This window comes from Cervus canadensis, chromosome 18 (genome assembly GCF_019320065.1).
Source record: "Cervus canadensis isolate Bull #8, Minnesota chromosome 18, ASM1932006v1, whole genome shotgun sequence".
Lineage (NCBI taxonomy): Eukaryota > Metazoa > Chordata > Mammalia > Artiodactyla > Cervidae > Cervus > Cervus canadensis.
Genome location: NC_057403.1, coordinates 33366893 through 33385594, shown reverse-complemented (window position 1 = coordinate 33385594; position 18702 = coordinate 33366893). Strand labels below are relative to the sequence as shown.

General features: G+C 45.0%; 1 protein-coding gene across 7 annotated transcripts; it reads left to right on the top strand.

Moving 5' to 3' along the window:
• The first annotated feature begins 736 nt into the window (after positions 1 to 736).
• ZNF821 (zinc finger protein 821) lies at positions 737 to 17726 on the top strand. Of its 7 annotated transcripts, none has more exons than XM_043434806.1 (9): positions 806 to 884; positions 1549 to 1611; positions 2776 to 2893; positions 4167 to 4281; positions 11277 to 11402; positions 13947 to 14092; positions 14780 to 14884; positions 15842 to 16008; positions 16751 to 17726. In XM_043434806.1, the coding sequence occupies exons 4-9, from the start codon at positions 4242 to 4244 to the stop codon at positions 17403 to 17405; spliced, it is 1239 nt and encodes a 412-aa protein (XP_043290741.1). In that variant the 5' UTR covers positions 806 to 884; positions 1549 to 1611; positions 2776 to 2893; positions 4167 to 4241; the 3' UTR covers positions 17406 to 17726. The 7 variants fall into 7 exon arrangements, with proteins under 7 accessions (XP_043290742.1, XP_043290746.1, XP_043290744.1 ...); XM_043434808.1 differs by having other exon boundaries at positions 809 to 884; positions 2806 to 2893; XM_043434807.1 differs by lacking the exon at positions 1549 to 1611 and having other exon boundaries at positions 737 to 1548.
• The last annotated feature ends 976 nt before the right edge of the window (positions 17727 to 18702 follow it).

Here is an 18702-nt window from a genome sequence, read left to right as displayed (position 1 = left end):
TTAACCGAGAATCATGTTCGAGACTTACACGTCTAAAAGGAATTAAAGATTTTTCTCCTCCGAGCTTCTGACAGCTGAACCTAGCCCCTCCCACAGTGGTCCGAAGCCCCTAGGTCTCGGTCACATTTAATACCTTACGGGCCCGAAGAAACCGTGAGATGTGGGGGAATGAAGGGAAGAGGGTTTGGGTTTGGGGAAACGGGGAGGCTAAGGTTGGGCTACGGAGAGGGGAGCCTGTGGTGGAACTGTGGTTGGGGGATGTGGGTTTTGTGGCTGAACTCGAAGGTGAGGTAGGAAACCAGGATCAGAGCTGACAGTCAGGGTGAAGTTAAAAGGTTCAGGAGACGATAAGGGGAACTGAGGAGCTGACAGGACCAGAGAAAGACCTTGGAGAGTGCGAGGCTGGGTGGTCTCCGCGGCGCCAGGATGCATACGAGGCCCCTCTCGAATGTCTGTGATTGGATGCTCTCTTAGATCCCGCCTCCCCGGACCCCCTCCCCATAAGCCCCGCCCATGCCTCCGGGCGCGCGCCTGGGGAGCGGGGAGGGGGACCAAGCTGAAGAAGGGGGGAGGGGGGAGAGGAGAGACTCGTGCACGCGCTCCACTCGCTGCGGGTGCGCGAGCAGCGCGCTCCCGCCACCCGCGTCGCCATCTTTTCCCCCTCAGTCTGTCTGTCTGCTCTTGGCTTTGTCCGTCTGCAGCGCCGCCCCTCGGCTCCCCACCACCCGCACGACCCGGAGCTGCCCTCTGCCCGCCGGGGCCCAGTCGCGGAGAGGCCCGGCCCGGCGGGTCCGAGCTGCGGCCCGGGGCCCATTGTCCGGCGGTCTGTCTGTCCGGAGGCGGGGCCCAGGGACCCGGAGCGCCGCGGAGCGCCGAGGCGCCGGGTAAAAAGACCCCCGACTCTTTCCATCCGGGACCAGGCTGAGGATGCAGGGGCTCCTCGCCCCCTCCCTTGGTCGCCGGCTGTCGGTCCTTTTGTCAGTCTGCGTCTGGGGAAGGGGCCAGGGGCTCACTCTGGCCTGGGGGGCGGGGGCCGTCCTGGCTCTGATCGTCCTCTTGCCCCCGGCTCCAGCGACGCGGCAGGACCCGGCTGACTCCCCACCGCGGCCGTTCCTCTTTCCCGTCCCTCTGGCGATCTCCGGCACGGGATGGGTGTCCGCGCCGCCGCCCTCCCCGCGTGGGCCTAGGTCGGTCTCAGCCGGGCACCGCCGGGACGGCCCCGGCGTCTGACAGGCTGGGCTGGGGGAGGGAGAGGATGGGCGTGAGGGTGCAGACCCGGGTATCAGTCCGGAGCCGCCGTCTCCAGAAAGGCTTCTAAATTTAGATTTCTGAGAAGACTGTATTGTCTGAGCGTTTGTCTGAGCCGCCTCGGAAGACCTCTGGCTCTTGGCTGGTAATTCCCGGGAATCTACCTGTGCTCCTGCCTCAGGAAGTCAGAGGGACCGTCTCGGCTGAGTATACACAAGCTCCGGACCAAACAGAAGCGGGAACAGGGTGAACCGGGAGGCGGCTACGTGACCAGCTTTCTTGTCCTCTCCTTTCTGGCAGGTACAGACCACTGGGATTCAGGCGAGTTTACTTTGCTCCGTGGGAACTACACCAGATCTGGAGGTGGGAGTGAACCTTCTTTTCTTAAAGCTTGGATTTCACCCGTTTTTTCCTTGCCGAAGTCTGTGGCGTGTCCTGGAACCTGCAGCCTAACACCTGTGAGAGACCAGGGACAGTGTTAAGAGGAGTTGTTGGCCCGCCTCCCAAGGATTCTTAACCTTGTTCTAAAGATGGACAAAGCTGCCTCCCTTTTTAAATAGGATCCCTTGTAAACCTGAATCTCACCGGTTACCTTTCTTCCCATCCTCTTTTTCTTCCAGATGGTGATGTTCAGACTGTCCATTTACATTTTTGTGTGGGTTTCGGATTACGACTTGGGAACTGAGTCAGTGTTGAAAGTAAAACTGAGTTAGTGAACTTTAGGGCACTGTGTCTATGGATTTTATTAGCGTTTACTGCTGTAAAACAATTGGCTAATCTCTGAGATCTTGTTGTGCAGTCAAGAATGTACCTCCAGTGCTAGTTTTTGTTAATTAATTAAATAACATTTATTTTTAAGAGTCCAAAACCCTACAGGCTTTCTTTTCTTTTGAGGGAGGTAAGAATATTTGCTTCTGTTTTCCCTTTAATCCCTCAGGTGTGAAGTCAGTCCCATCGGGTACCATCTGGTTGGTTCCCCATTTGGCCACTAGGAGGATTGTGAGATGCAGTGGACACTGGCGATTTAAATATGCAAATACTGATCTCTGTTTCGGCTTGTAGCTTTAGTGTTGTTTAGTATTTAGTATTGTTGCCTCACCAAGGTGATCTGAATATAGCCTGTCTCAAATTATTTAGCCTTCTTTCGAAGGATCTTTATTGCCTTTATCTCATAGTTTCAATTTCAGATCTTGATGGGAAGAAAATGTAAATATTAGTTAAGATTTCATTTCTTCCTTATACAATAGAGAGCTATAGCTCTGCAAATTTGGGGAAAAAAAATGATAGGCAACCTGCATTTCATTCAACTTTCTGTTTTGTGATTTCACAGACTTATAGAAAAAGACCCAAACTGTAATATTCATTCACCACTTCAGTTTATGACGTAACTACTTGATTAAAAAGAAATCATCTCCACAGACAAAACTTAGAGGACACATTTCATTAGCATTAGCACTCAGCATTCTACCTTAAAGTTGATTTTTACTGTATACATTTGGAGTTTTTTTGTTTTTTTTTTAATTAAAGGTCTGAAAAAGAACTGTGTTTGATATGCAGATATGATAGAAGACTGCCTGAAAGCTGCTTCCTTTGCCACTTCCTGTGGAGGCCTGTCTTTGCCATTTGCGGTTTCTTTCTTCTTTTGGTAAGGGGAGGCAGGATCTGATTACAGGTCTGAGGTCCTTTCTGGCTACTTAGAGGAGTTAGTTGGCACAACAGGAGGCAAGTCTTCACTAACTTGAGTGCAGAGTATAGATGGTAGTAAGTAACCTCTCATAATGCCTCTTAAGGCAGTAAACTACAATTTTGTATTTGCTTATTCAGTGTGAGTACAATTTGAGAAGGCAGGAACTGAAAGAAAAGTTAGAGGGTGATCAGGTCCACATTCTTATCTTTGGTAGCAAAGAGAATATCTCTCTTTTCAATCTATGTCTGCTTATTCACTCTGTCTTTCAAAGAAAATTCACAGCTTCCTGTACTAATCCATTTCAGACTCTCTAACAACACTTAATGCTGGGAAAGCCTTTCTTAAAACTAACCAGGAACTGTAGGCGTAAGTATCTGTTTCCTCCTATTTCAGGGAAGCAGGTGCATGTCTCTGCAACACTTCTCATTTGGGGACTTTTTCTCTTTGTTCTTCCCACTCTTTGCTACACAGAGGCTGGATTGAGAAGAGGCACTAAAGTTATTAACTTTGACCACCACCTGGGAGCATGTGAGCAGGGCCAGGCTGATGCTTCACATTGGGGTATTGAATTAGTCCTCCACAATGGGGATGGCGCCCAGCTCTTCTGGTGAAAGCCTGTCTTCAGCATTGGAAGTCTGACTTGCTTTAGTGCCTGGCACTGTGCCTGCATCACTAGATAGAGGCTCTGCTTCCCATGTTTTCATTGACAGGTGCCCAAGAGTTTTGAGATATTTCCTGTTTCACAGGAATGTGGTGCCTTTGTTCCCTCCAGGAGAGATAACCTCTTGAAAAAACATCTGGAGGCTCCCATTGGTGCAGATTGCAGGGCTTGACTTCCAGAGGGCATGTGACATGTGAGCTGCCACCCTCTTGAGCTTCCTTTGCTTCCTTTCACAATTTGTGGGGTGAGCCCACAGTGTGTCTAATGCTGGTTGCCTGAGTTTTTCACTTTCCTTTCTACTCCGTGACCTTGAACATGATTACTTAACAGTATTCTGGATTCCACAGGTGGGTTTAGAGTAGAATGAATCCTTTAGAGTCCCCTCTCAAACTTCTCGGGACCTTAATGTTATGCTAGAGATTTATTCATTTCACTCTTTAAGTAGTACAGTAATTTATAAATGGTGAGTTTTACATACTCAAAAACTATTTTAAAAAGTCTTTTATCTTTTAATCATGTATAATTTCCGGGCTGAATGACACATGCTAACATTATCTTTTTTTTTTGTAGGTCAGCACCTTGCAAGGAGGTGGTAACATCCAGTCGTGAAACTGGGAAAAGCCAGAGATCTTGGATCAGGGAAACATGTCCCGTCGGAAACAGACAAATCCAAATAAAGTTCACTGTGAGTATGGGGCTTTTTTCTTTGAAACGTGGGAATGCTGAGGGTTGGAATGGAAGAGTAATCTGAATCTAGGTGATTGGCTCACACTAATTCTTGAAGCAAAAAAGAGTCAAAGGTGTCAAATGTGAGGGATTTAAAGTGTGTCTGTGCTAGGGTAAGTCTTGGAAACCTGTCTTAGGAATAGGTGTTCTTGATTCATCCTTAGTATTCACATTAACAGACATGTATAGGGTTCCTACTCTGTGCAAAGCCTTGTGCTAGATGCCAAGGCTGTAAAACAATAAAATGATATGTAAGACTAAAATGTAGCCACAGATATATAGAGAGGTAGATGAGCATATAGCAAGATAATCTACGCTAAGTGTCAAATAAGGGTGCTGTGCACTGTGTGTACTATAGAAGTTAAGAGGAGGGAGAGAACTCCATGAACTGAAGTAGCTGGGGAATGCTTGATGGAAGAGGCCCCACAACATGACCTTGAACTGCACTTTAGAAGGTAGAAGGTGGGGTTTTTTAAAACAGAGGAAAGGAGAGGTAAAATCAGGTAGGGGAAACTGCATGAACAAATATACAAAGAGGGAATGCATATGATATGTTCAGGGAACAAGGAGACTTTGTATGAAGCAAAAGTTTCATTTGTCCAGAAACCACAGACCATGAGGTTAGAGATGTTTAACTCTACACTGTAGAGGCCTGAAGGGCAGGCCAAGTTCATACTTCATTGTGACTGTAAGGAGATACTGTAAGGTTTTTAAGCAGGGAGAGTGGAGTGACATTTAGACTACAAAGTAGTATGCGGGATGGATCACATGAAGGAGAGACGTAACAGGAAATAGCTATGCTTTACTGCCTTGCATTATTTTTCAGCAGGTTCATATGTTTGTTTTAGTTCAGTAATTGGATTGTAAACTTCTGGAGGGCCAGACACTATGTCCCATATATAATTCCTGCTGTCCCTTTTTACTTTTAACACTGCTCAGATTTGTTGTTGTTTAGTTACCAAGTCATATCCAACTATTTTGTGACCCCATGGACTGTAGCCCACCAGGATCCTCTGTCCATGGGATTTCACAGGCAAGAAAATGAGTGGGTTGCCATTTCCTCCTCCAGGGTAACTTCCTGACTTAGGGATTGAACCCATCTCCTGCTTGGCAAATGAATTTTTTTTTTTTTTAACCACTGAGCCATCAAGGAAGCAGCACTCCTCAGAGTGGGTGTTCAAAAGGGCCTTATTAAATTAGCATTAACATATTTATGCAGATTTGAGGCAATTAACCAGTTTCCTTTGTTCTGAGCAGATAAACATCTTCATTCAAACGTAAAAGACAAACAAGTATCCCCCCATTGTTGTGGAAGACTGACTAAAGCACAGCAACATTTGAAGGGAATTCAGCCTTAGAACATTTGCAAGTTTTTTTTTTTTTAAGGAAAGAATTCATACATTTGAGAGGTTAGATTAGTCAAGGAGTTAAAAGGACGAAAATTTATTAAAAAGATACTGTATGCCAGACAGTGTGTACCTTATTTTATTTTATTGGATAATTTCAAGAGTAGGAGAGAAAACCATAGGTACAGAGGAATTAAGAGGACTTCAGTATGTTATAGATTAAATGAGATTAGGGTGGCAAACATTCATATACAATTAATTCTTCTATTCAAGTCCCAGAAGAGTTGTATAAAACAGAGCAAGTTGGATGCTTCTCAGAGTGTATTCTGTAGTAAGTGGATCTGGAAGGCTGCTTAATATAAAAGTGAGTGGTTCAGGAACAATTTAGAAATTGCTGCCGAAACTGAAATTTAGTGGCCCTAAATGTGAGAATTGTCAAGAGAGATAAGATGAAGTATCTGTAGCATAGGTAATTGAACACAGAAGTTCAGAAGGATTGTCTCCTCTGCTCTGGTTTGAAGATGAATATTGATAGAGACACAGATGTTTCCCCAAGAAGGCAGGGTAGGAAGGGAACTCTTAGTAGAGTGATGAGTTCACAAATAAGGCAGCCACTGGAGTTGGGATTTACCTATAAAAGCCACCTGTCCAAAGAGACTTGGAGGAATGTAGCTCGCAGAGATAATGTATGACTGTGATCAGCCCAGGGGAGCCAGTAAATGCTTGTGTGGCAGATTCCTACACCCACATAGCATAAATCCATAGCCGCATCTCTTTCCACTGTAGTCACTTAAATCTAGGGTGAGCTGCTACTGGAGTTGGAACACAGGCCATAGAGAAGAAGGGAATACCATATCCACAGCTGCAGAAATGCAGTTTTCTAGAGTTGAGCTAGTGAATATCGTGTAGTACAGTGGTGGAGCAGGTGGGACTTTGCAGACTCTGCACTGGTAACCATTAAGAGGGCTATGAAAGCAAGGTTCGGGTATAGCTAAAAAGCAGACCTTCAGGGAGGGGCTGTTTTCATTGAGACCTTTGGGCGGGAAATTGTGAATTCGTCTCACACGATGGACTAAGAAAGAAGAAAGACCCTGAGATTTGCTAGTCTCTGGGGACCTTCTGCTTATTTACTATTTGGGGACTGAAGCTGATCCTCCCTTTTTTGAAAGGTCATTTTCTCATTGCCCATGATAATGACAAGTGGAAATTAGTAATTTCAGTCTTCTGACCACGTGAGCCTTCTATCCCCTTGTGGCAAAATAGAACCAATCAAATATATTGAATTTAATGCCTCTTCTCTATTTAAAATAAATGGAATGGATTCAAATTCTGGGAGACGGGAAGGTCTGTAGAAGCTTTGCTTAAATGTCAAAGCCAATCAGCATTTGAGCAGAGTAATGGCTGAGCTCCATCAGATCTGCCTTCTGGGAAGAAGAGGATTGTGTGGCATGAAGCTCAAAGCCCGCCTAAAAGAATACATTAAGAATCGCACTAAAAAAAAAAAAGAATCGCACTGCTGTAGCCCAGCAGCATCTGTCAGATCTACTTTAGAAGCCAACAGGCAGGGTGCTCTGGCATATACTTACTTGGCTTTCCTCAGGATTGTCTCTGGATCTAAACTATCATCATGATCTCTCCTCCCAGAAACATCTAGGCACTCTTATGTTTTGCCCGGTTGGTTAATAGACTTGATGCAGAGTTTTTGGAATAGAAGTCCAGAATTATTGTTAGTTACAGAGGAACTGCTGATAGCTTGAGATCTCTGTTAGATCTCTTCCCTCCCTCCTTCCTCATCTCACCCCCTTCTGAGTACAAACTTCTGTAAACTGTTTCTAGAGTGGTTGCAAATACAGTCCTTTGCACACTTTCATCTCATGTGTTTGTACCAAGCAAACCACTTAAGTAAAGGAACACTTTTTCTTAAGAGACTTCTGTTTTCAAATTATATATGAGACTGAAAACTTCCAACTTCAATTAAAGTTTTTAACTTTTACAGAGAAGTAGGAAAAAAGGCTCTAAAGTCCCTCATCTTCTAAAAAGTGCAATCTGTTTTGTCTTCATTCATTGTCAGCATCCTTGTAAGATAATGGTTCTGTTCCCAACATGTGGTAGCACCTCAGTTACAGAGACTGTCAGCTAGAAAAAGAATCTTAAGCGCCTCACTCCCAACACTAACTTATTTTATTCTGAATTCGACATCTGTTCGCCTAGAAAATGTCTCAACTGCTTTACTTAATTTCATTCCACCAGATATTGCATTTATTTAACTGGACCAAAGACTCAAGAAAGAGAATTGTAAAATCTTTTTCTTTCCAGTAACTTTCATCTCAGGCTTCTCATCTGTTCTTCAGACTTACTTGTGTGACTTTATTCTTATCTAGTCTAAAAGACCTTAGCCAAATCAGACCAACAGTATCTAGATTTCATACCATAAAAATGAGAGGTAGCACCTTCCTTTTTACTGTTGAGCTTAGATGACTTTTTCTCAACTATCAATAGACAGATACATACCCATGTTAATTAAATAAGATGGTTACTTTACATTGATATCTAGAAACCAGGGGATTTTTTTAACCAAGTCCAATAGTCTCAAGACAGAAGGAAATAGTAATTCTACACTGTAAAAGCAGGCAATTGTATAACACTTCTTAATCACTAGTATCTGTATAGATCATATTATACCTGAGTTAACATGACATACTTTTAGCAAGTATCACTACCTTCTTATGAAAGAATCCTTTTTTATAGTTTTTATATAGTTTGCTTTATGTTGATATTTAAAATAGGAATATCCCTGAGGAGTAAAGTTTACCTTAGCCTTTTTCCCAAGTCAGGAGTGGAATAAAATATGGGACCATAGCTTTTCTTTCCAAACTGCCGAAAAAGAGGATAACAGAATTAATATAGCCCAACTATCCTAGGTGAGAATGCTCCCAAAAGTCCTGGATAGGACAGCTGTATTAAACAGACTCTTCTCTGTTCTGTGAAGGCCTAAATATTTAGATAACGTCAAGAGAAGTAAATTTTTAGCCCAAGTTAATGAAGACTAGACTGAATTACTAGCTGATCTTGAAAAGTACATATCCTTTTAGATGTCCTTCTAATTCAGTGGTGAGTCCCCGTTAAGAAAGGAGGGGAAAGTGTAGATTCTTGGTGTGTTAAACACCTAGCTGGTTTCTGGATAGGCTTCTTTAGAGATGTCTTTGATGTGGATGGTCTGCCCTTGATAATTACATGCTAGTACATAACTTATTCCTTAGTGTCATGCCTGCCACGGCCACCAGGTCCAAAAACAGGCATTTACCCAGAGTTCATTAACTGTTCCAGTTGGCCATGGTCTTGTGGTTACAGAGGAACCAACAAGGAGAAATTCAGTATTTCACTCCTGCAGAGAGGAGAGAGGAGGCCCTGTAACACAGAGTTCACTTTCTGCTCTCCCTAGCTATAATTTATATCCAGTGTGTCATCCTGAATATTATGAAGGTTGACCTGAAGCAGCTTATTTTTCCTTTACTTGAGGGCTGTGTATCTAGAAGTGCACTTAGACTTTTAGCATCTCTGTTCCCACTCACAGTATCATTCAGAGAAGCATAATATTACTCTAAGCCAGGCACGGTAACTCATCACATGGCATCAGAACCAGAAAAATGATGGTTCCTTTCGTCATTACTGGCCTTGAGAATATTATTTTGATATTTGCATCATATATATCAGTTTCTCCTGGAAGGAAAGGAACACTGACAGTAGGATCAGAGCTATTCTTATCACACAGAGACAAGCATTTGTTTTTGGTAAAATCACTCTAATGAACCACTTAAACTTCTGTTTACAACTATGCTAGAAAGGAGTTGAAAAATATGGTTATCAAGGGTTGGATAGACTGGAGTTTGAATCTTTGTTGCCACCGTAGATCTTAGTTTTTCTCCCAAGTAAAATATGGATAGTAATTCCCACGACAAAGGGTCTTGCAGAGAATTAAGGTGAAGTAGCAACTATAAAGGAGGAGAAGGGGGCGAAAGGATGAGATGGTTGGATGGCATCACCGACTCAATGGACATGAGTTTGAGCAAACTCTGGAAGATGATGGACAGGGAAGCCTGGCATGCTTCAGTTCATGGGATAGCAAAGAGTCAAACACGACTTAGCGACTGAACAACAACAAGGCAACTATAAAGCACTTAACACAGCCTGGAACTCGGAAGTGCAAAATAATCACTATTATTAGCATTCAGCACTTAACATATAGGACATGTTGACTGAATATTTGCTGAATAAATGCCTAAGTGAATCACACAAAGCCCGTGTGTGTTCTTAGTCACTCAGTCATGTCCAGCTCTTTGCAACCCCATGAACTGTAGCCCACCAGGCTCTTCTGTCCATGGAATTATCCTAGCAAGAATACTGGAGTGGGTTGCCACTTCTTCCTCCGGGGGATCTACCTGACCCAGGGATTGAACCTGTGTCTCTGTTGCTTCCTGCATTGGCAGGCGGGTTCTTTACCACTGAGCCACCTGGGAAGTCATACTTCACATCAATTTTTTCACTGCCTGAAGACTAGTTGTTCAAGTCATTTGACCCGGTCGTTTCCCCTAAATCATTGTATCAGCCTCAGAACCTGAGTCTGTTTAATTTCCCTTCTCTTCATTAAGAAAGCACCTGGCCTATTGTCAGACATTTCACTAGGGCTTTTATTATTCTTCCTTGGTGGCTGGAGAATGGGGATTGTAGTTTCCACTCTGACTGAGATAATGGAAACCTTGAGAAACCCAATTCTTTTTTTCCCTTATGCCTGGCCTCTTGGAAATAAAAGAGCACTTAAATGTTAACTCTTCAATAACCACACAGACACCAGGCGGAGTTCCTTTGGGTAAATGCACAGTCAAGGATGGTTCCAGGGCTTTTGGATACCCCATACGAAGAGAAAAAAAAAAGACCACACTGAACCAAGGAGACTAGATGAAATATTAATCCTGTTGCGAACTGGTTGGCATGTTTCAGGAAGTTTGTTCCTCAGCAGAAGTGAGTTACATATTATCCATTTTCCTTTAAATCAATCATTCAACCAATTTTTTATTTGCTCGTGACTAATTCTTATAGATGTGAGAGAGTCAAGGGAAAACTTCCATAGTATGTCTTGTAAGGAGAGTGGATGAAAGATGGGGTCAGAGATACTGTTTTTAGATGGATCGTTTGAAGCACTTGCTTATATAGTCAGAAGTAGGCAGTCAGGGCCATGTAGCTAATACACTAAGATTCAAAATTGTGCCCAGATTTGTTGCCCTATCTTCATCCCATCGCGCTGCCTCTTGTCTCTGTCTCTCCATTCCTGATGGAACGTTATAATATCAATTTATCACCTCTAAAAGGAGTCAAGAGTAGAAGGATTTAAGAGAAGCAAATGCTTCTTTCTAGAGCATCTGGCTTCTTGCCCAGGAAGAGTAGCTGTGCCCAGAAACCACTGGAGGCCACCAGCTGACTTGGAGATGAATGACCCCACCACAGGGTACCTGCCTGTCTCCTACCTTTGAATGGTCTGCCTTTCCAACCAGCTTGCCTGGGGATGTACTGCCCAGCTGGTGGCCTGACTATTTTTCCTTGTGACCACCAGGGGATCAAGTATTTGCTGGGCTAGAAGAGCAAGCCCGCCAGGCGATGATGAAAACTGATTTTCCTGGAGACCTTGGCAGTCAGCGACAAGCTATCCAACAACTAAGAGATCAGGACTCCAGTAGCAGTGAGTTCTGCACCTTCTGGTAATGACTCAGGGCAATGGGAGAAGAATTATCAGAGTGTGTGTGCTCTGGGGATTGTGCATGGGGGTTGGGAGGAAGACCTGAAGGAGACTTGTGGATCCTCAGTGTTCCCACAGGTGTTCTAAGGTATATGGGCATATGGTTGTTCAGAGAGAGAATAGGTTTGACATTATGTTGTTTTTTTTTTAACTCAAGGACTGCAGTACTTGGCATAGTGCCATACACAGATAGGTTTGTGATAACTCTGATGGGGCATAGGGATGTTTAGGGATGTTTAGTGTGCAAGGAGCCCCTGGGCTAGGTCAAATGAGAAGAAAAGAAAATCCCTATCCCTTAGAATCTATTTATTCATAATTAATAAAATACAAGCGTGGTATTCATGAAGGTTTTGCCTGAAGACCCGGTTTTAATGCTCTGTAAGAGGATTTGCTTATTAGTGAGATTACATGGCACATAAAATGGTAATGTGCAGGCCTTCCCACCCCACGTCCTGAGTAGATCCTTTGATGAAGAGATTGAAAAGACAGTGGCTGGTAACTGGCTGAGCCTCAGGGATCATCTGTTCCATGACTTGCTTGAACAAATACACTTTGAGATGTGTTATTTTCTAGGATGATACCCTCACTTTATTAATTTGATCCTTCTGATATTGGTTGTTATTAGTATCAATTCAGATTGACATTTCTGATTTTTCTCCACATTTGCGGTTGGAAAGGAGAGAAGAGGGAGAGAGTTCTGCACTATTCTAGGCACTACATTTTCTATTTAAACTAACATGTTAGCAATAAAAATAGTAATTTAGCAAGTCATTGCTCAGGTACAGAAAAATAAACCCAAATATTTCTCGAAAGTCTGCAGGAGCCCCGGTTTTAGTAGTAGGTGGGAATGCTAAATCTACGGAAGTCTGGCAGGTTTCCGTTCTGGAAGAGTTGTATCATTCCTTTACATGGCAGACTTTTTTTTTTTTTTTTTAACCTTTCTAGTAGATATATTTGAATTTTTCAGAAATTACAAAAAGCGTTTGATACAGTATTGTCTTAGACTACAGGTATTCTAAATAAGCTGATGAGAAAACATTGTATCATTTAATCTGTGCCGATCCTTATTTACTGAAGTGGATTCAAACTAAACCTTTGGACTGAGGAGTAGTGCATGCGTACTATGAATCTTTCCAGGGCTCAAATCCAGGCCACTAACCAAATGGAATATCTAACAGAGACACAAGTAACTACTAGCAGGTGATGTGGGTAGATTTTCTTTGGAAGAAAGGGAATGTGACCAGTTTTGCCCAGTTACTGGTAGATTTAGAAATTACTTAAGGGATAATAGAAGATAAGCATCGTTAGCTAAGAAAGCCAAGTCCCACTGCCAATGCAGAGAGCCTGGTGAAGCTCCATCCTGTATTCCTCTCACTGACATTCAGGCCCAGAAGTCCAAGATCCAGGTGGTGTTGGGACGGGACTAGTCTTGACAGCTTCCCCAGGTTTGGCTTCCTCTCGGGATCTTCAATGTACTAGCACTTTTTTTTTCCTTTCAGAAAGAACTCCTTACATTACTGTGTTTAAAAAGGAAAACAAAATCACTTCTTTTCCTATTTTATAATAGGAAAAAAAAAAATCAGCTCACACAAACCTTGCAGATCCTCTAGCCACAGGCAGACCTCTACACAGCCACATCCTACTCCTAAACTAAAACAAACTCAATTCTTATTTTAGTCATTAGAAATGATGTTTCATCCCGAAGTAAAGAATGTCCTGTTCCCTCCAGTTAAGCAGTCAGTTATCCATCAGATAATCCAAGGAACCACCAGGAATAATGGACTTATTTAGCCTAGACTGCTGAGTTCCTAGCAGGGTGAGGACACCGTGAGTCAGACGCCACTGCAGAATGCCAGAGGTCGGTTGCTGTACTAACTCCTGCACTGTCCTGAGCAGCTTTTCCCCTAGAAAGTGACATTTTTACCTAATTTCCTACTACCTCCTTTATTGATAAGAAGAGAGAAAAACTTGTTGGTGTTTCTACAAGTGCACCTTGGGGTTTGTTGGGAGAGAAAAGACTAGCGGGTCTCAGAATAGAACAGAGTATGACACCACGGAGAAACTGTGCAGCGAGGTTAGGGACAAAAGTAAGTAATAAAATCAGTGATAAGTGTTGGTAAGTTGAAAGTGGTGTGTTGTCAGAATAAGCATGGTGTGAGGTGCATGGGAGGTGTGATTTGAAGTGTGAGATATTTGGGAAGCGTGTGTAAGAAATTATCGTTTTTATGGTAATATACAAGGCCTAATAACCATTTTCCAATGCAGTTTTACCTCTGATTTTCTCTTTTATGTATATATGACAACATAAGGAACAGTTAGAGCTGGCTTCCACTTAACATGATTTGTACTCAAAAAAAGCTCTGATGCCAACTATATTATGGAAGATCTGGGGGTGTTTTCCATTTTAGCTGCAAACTCTTGGGTGGAAAGCAACACAAGATATACTCATGCAAAAATCAGAATAAGTGACCAGTTTGTGTGTTCCAGGTGACAGTGAGGGAGACGAAGAGGAGACCACACAAGATGAAGTCTCTTCCCATACGTCAGAGGAAGATGGAGGAGTGGTCAAAGTGGAAAAAGAGTTAGAAAATGCAGAACAGCCTGTTGGTGGAAAGAAAGTGGTAGAGCATGAGGCAAGTGATAAATGGATCCTGAGTCTGGGCACCCCTTCCCCTTCTGCTCTGTCCAGATGCCTCTCTTCCACCTGAAGGCAACTCTTGCCTCTGAGGGTCTCCCGAGTTTTCAGATGCAGCCTCTCTTCTTTCACAGCACCAGGTACCCGACCTCAGGCACACAGTTCTCATCACACCCAGCCTTCCTTTTCCACCCACCCACATATCACTTTACCCACACGCAGCTCCTGCTCCCGAAGCTCCCCACTTCTTTCCAGCAGAACATCCATCTTTGCAAAACTATTAGCTGACTTCCTGAGATGTACGCTTGAATACACTTGCAAATTTCAGTCACAGTGTTAAATAAGGTGCCATCTTTTCACTAAATTGTCTCTTGAGGATTCCTGCAAGAGGCATGGCAGGAGGGAAAGCTAATCTCCCTACAGTGTTTACCTTAGGGGGGAAAAATTAGATAAGCTCTCTGGAGTAATTCTATGTCTTCATGGCAGGAAGCCTTGGAGAAAATGAAGATGGGAACAAATTTAATTCCCTTTCCCCTGTCACTCTTTCCTTTGACTTATGATGGGAACCTGAGAATAATGTATGATAAGAGGTTGTGTTCCTTTTAACAGGATACCCTTTTAAAAGTAGCAGGGGCAGGGAAGAGACTGGTAAACCATCTTAGTGAATTGCCTACTTGTGTTGCAGGTCACGGAGAATTTGCATTCTGACCCGTTACTTGGACTCTGCCAATGTCCCCTCTGCCAGCTCGACTGTGGGAGTCGGGAGCAGCTGATTGCTCACGTGTACCAGGTATGGCTTAGGGAGCCACATGTTCCGGAAAATGGGCACCAGTGACTTGTTTAGCCTTTGCCTCCAGCCCCAGAAAGAACCTTGGGTTGTTTTTGCTTCCACCCAGATTCCACTCTTAGAGAATAAGTGGGATACATTGAGTGAATTATGTTCTGGGTTCTCAGGCAGACATACTGTGAGAATTAAGTATCATTTTTTTCCTAAAGTAATTAATGTATATTTTATATAGTGAGAGAGAAATGGGCTTTGTTTCAAAGAAGAAAAAAATGAGCTAACAGATGTTTCTGAAATACTGGAGAAAGTTAGTGTAAACCAATGCATCAGAGCAAGACAACCTTTTTTCTCCCGATCCAGTCACAGAACACATGTGTCTTGTGATCTGTAGTGAACAGGCATCAGCGCACATGGCAGCCTGGGTTTTACCATAAAGATCTCAGGTTTATGAGGGGAAGCATTTCTTCAGAAGACTGATACTAAAAGATGGAAGGAAAAGCTGTGCATTTAAATACCTTTTGGGTACCAGTCTTCCCAGCCAGCTTCTAGACTTGGCCTTCAATGCTCCTTTAAAGAGCACTTATTGGGCTTCCCTGGTGGCTCAAGACGGTGAAGTGCACTTTACACACCATGGGGCAAACAGACGGTGAGAAATTATCCTGAGCAAAAATTCTTCTCAGGCTCTGAAGAGGGATGTGGCATCTCATTGTTCCCCAAGCCAGCCCCACATCCCAGAACATAGTCAGAACTCAAATCAGTGAAATCTGAGCAGTGGTGTAGATGGCCTTGCCCTTCTGAAGGCCCTTTAACATGAGCCTGTTCCTTTTCTGGGTGCTAAATACAGAGAAGAGTTCTTGTTCTAAGACTAAGGAAAGAGGGGACATTTCCCAGAAAGTAGTTCCTCAGTGGGTAGAACTTGTCCTGGAGCTGGTGTGAGTTGACAGATGAGGCTCTCTTTTCCAGCACACTGCAGCCGTGGTGAGCGCCAAGAGCTACATGTGTCCCGTCTGTGGCCGGGCCCTCAGCTCCCCAGGGTCACTGGGTCGCCACCTCTTAATCCATTCGGAGGACCAGCGGTCTAACTGTGCTGTGTGTGGAGCCCGTTTCACTAGCCATGCCACATTTAACAGGTTAGCCGGGCACCTAAACCTCTATGCTGGGAGCAGATTATTGGGTGTGGGTTCTCCTTTCCCAGTCAAAGGCTTGGCATTGCAAAGGCAACTGACTCTTGACTCTGGAAATACAAAGAAGGAGGCTAATAAATATGTCCATTCCGTTAAAACACCCCCAAAGGGAAATGAATTCTCATGTGTTTCCTCAATCAGAGTATCTTCATCTGGAAAGGGATGTGGGGAAGTCCAAGAACCTTCATGATAAAGCATGGAGAAAGAAGTTAGAGGGGCCGTGAGGACCCTCACATGAGGACAGTCTCCTCCGTGTCTAGGAAGACGGGCTGTGTGCACTGTCCGCATCCTGTTTGCTAGTTAGTGTACAAGGCAGGGTCAGCCAGGGGGACGTGAAGCCAGTGGACTGGACCTCCCCTGTGGCAGCTCCCACCTCAAGGAGGACTGCCTTGCACAGCTCCTGCAGACACCAGCAGTTTGTCTTGAACGGAACTGTACGTCGTAAGGGCTCCTCCTCTGATTTCTGGTGGCTTGCTGTGGCGGTTGGCTCAGTCCCTAACCCCAGGTGGGCTTCAAGACTTGGTAGACACTGGCCCAAAGAAGGGCAAGAGTGGAAAGGTGGAGGAGGTCTCCCAAGTACTCAAGCTGACCCCTAGTGGTGAACTTGGAGCGACTGGCCTGGCAAGACAGAATAAATCAGGGCCTTGTTAGACCATGGCATTAACCATACAAAATTTTTGCTTTCCAGTGAAAAACTCCCCGAAGTCCTTAATATGGAATCCCTACCGCCAGCCCACAGTGAGGGCCCCTCCAGTGCTGAGGGGAAGGACATTGCCTTTAGTCCTCCAGTGTACCCTGCTGGAATTCTGCTTGTATGCAACAACTGTGCTGCCTACCGGAAGCTGCTGGAAGCCCAGACCCCCAGTGTCCGCAAATGGGCCTTGCGTCGGCAGAATGAGCCTTTGGAAGTCCGCCTGCAGCGACTGGAACGAGAGCGCACAGCCAAGAAGAGCCGGCGGGACAATGAGACCCCCGAGGAGCGGGAGGTGAGGCGCATGAGGGACCGAGAAGCCAAGCGCCTGCAGCGCATGCAGGAGACGGACGAGCAGCGGGCACGCCGGCTGCAACGAGATCGGGAGGCCATGAGGCTGAAGCGAGCCAACGAGACCCCCGAGAAGCGGCAGGCCCGGCTCATCCGGGAGCGGGAGGCCAAGCGGCTCAAGAGGAGGCTGGAGAAAATGGACATGATGTTGCGAGCTCAATTTGGCCAGGACCCTTCTGCCATGGCAGCCTTAGCAGCTGAAATGAACTTCTTCCAGCTACCTGTGAGTGGGGTGGAGTTGGACAGCCAACTCCTGGGCAAGATGGCCTTTGAAGAGCAGAACAGCAGTGCTCTGCACTGAAGCCATACCCTCCTGCCTGCCTTCCCGCTCACCACCCACCCGAGCCCACAGGGATCCGTACTCAGTCACCCTCAGATCCTGTCCTTGTAGCGGAGGCAGGCCCGGGTTTGTTGCAGGTGGACCTGCATACCCCTTGCATGTGGGAGCAGGATGATGGGGTCAGGAGGGACCCGGCTCCAGGCAGCTGTGGACGAGGGAGCAGGCACTCCAGACACTTCAACTCTCCAGCCCACTGCTGCAAGGTCTGCGCGTGGGACTGTGGGGTCCCAGTGCGGCCCGCGGAGTTATGAGGGCAAATAAATTAATTTTATCTTTCTGCCCTTTCCTGCTCTTCTCTTGATTTCATTCTAGCAAACGAAGTGATCTAAGACCTGGATGGAAGTTTTCAGACAGGAACTTCTAGTGATTGTCTTTTTCCAAGGGAGGGTGCTCCTCCACTTAGGCTCTCCAAGCAGAGATCCCTTATCTCGCCTTCACAAGTTAATGACAACATTGAGAAAGAACTGATGCCAGCTTTGTGAGGGTCCATGCTCACAACCCTAATGAGGCTTGCCTGTGGTCCCAAGAGCTAATTCAACCTAGCTTTCCTTTTCTAAACTCGAAAGTAGACACCTTTTCTCATGACTGGGGCTTCCCTGATAGTTCAGTTGGTAAAGAATCCGCCTGCAATGCAGGAAACCCTGGTTCAATTCCTGGGTTGGGAAAATCCGCTGGAGAAGGGATAGGCTACCCACTCCAGTATTCTTGGACTTCCCTTGTGGCTCAGCTGGTAAAGAATCCACCTGCAATGTGGGAAACCTGGGTTCGATCCCTGGGTTGGGAAGGTCCCCTGGAGAAGGAAAAGGCTACCCACTCCAGTATTCTGGCCTGGAGAACTCCATGGACTGTATAGTCCATGGGGTCGCAAAGAGTCGGCCGCTGACTGAGCAATATTGAGCATACCTTTTCCAAACTCAGAAGCGGACACCTTTCCTCATGACTGGCACTTGCTAAAGAGGATGCAGTATTTAGACTAGGTACCAACTACTTTGCCCAGCAGAATTCAGTCTGCCAAACTTAAAATTCTACCCTAGACAGCAGTCATTTGCATTTAGGGATACAGTCATAGAAACAGCTGCAATATTAAGGTATGTAGTGCCAGGGAACTCAATATTTGAGAGAAGAGGTTAACAGCCCATCTTCTTATGTAGTCCCCAGAGCCAAGGTAGGATAATAAAACCCACTGAGGAAAATCCAGAGTTAAGGTGATACTGAGAGCTCAAGTCAGTAGTGGTCAAGACCGGAGCAAAATGACTAC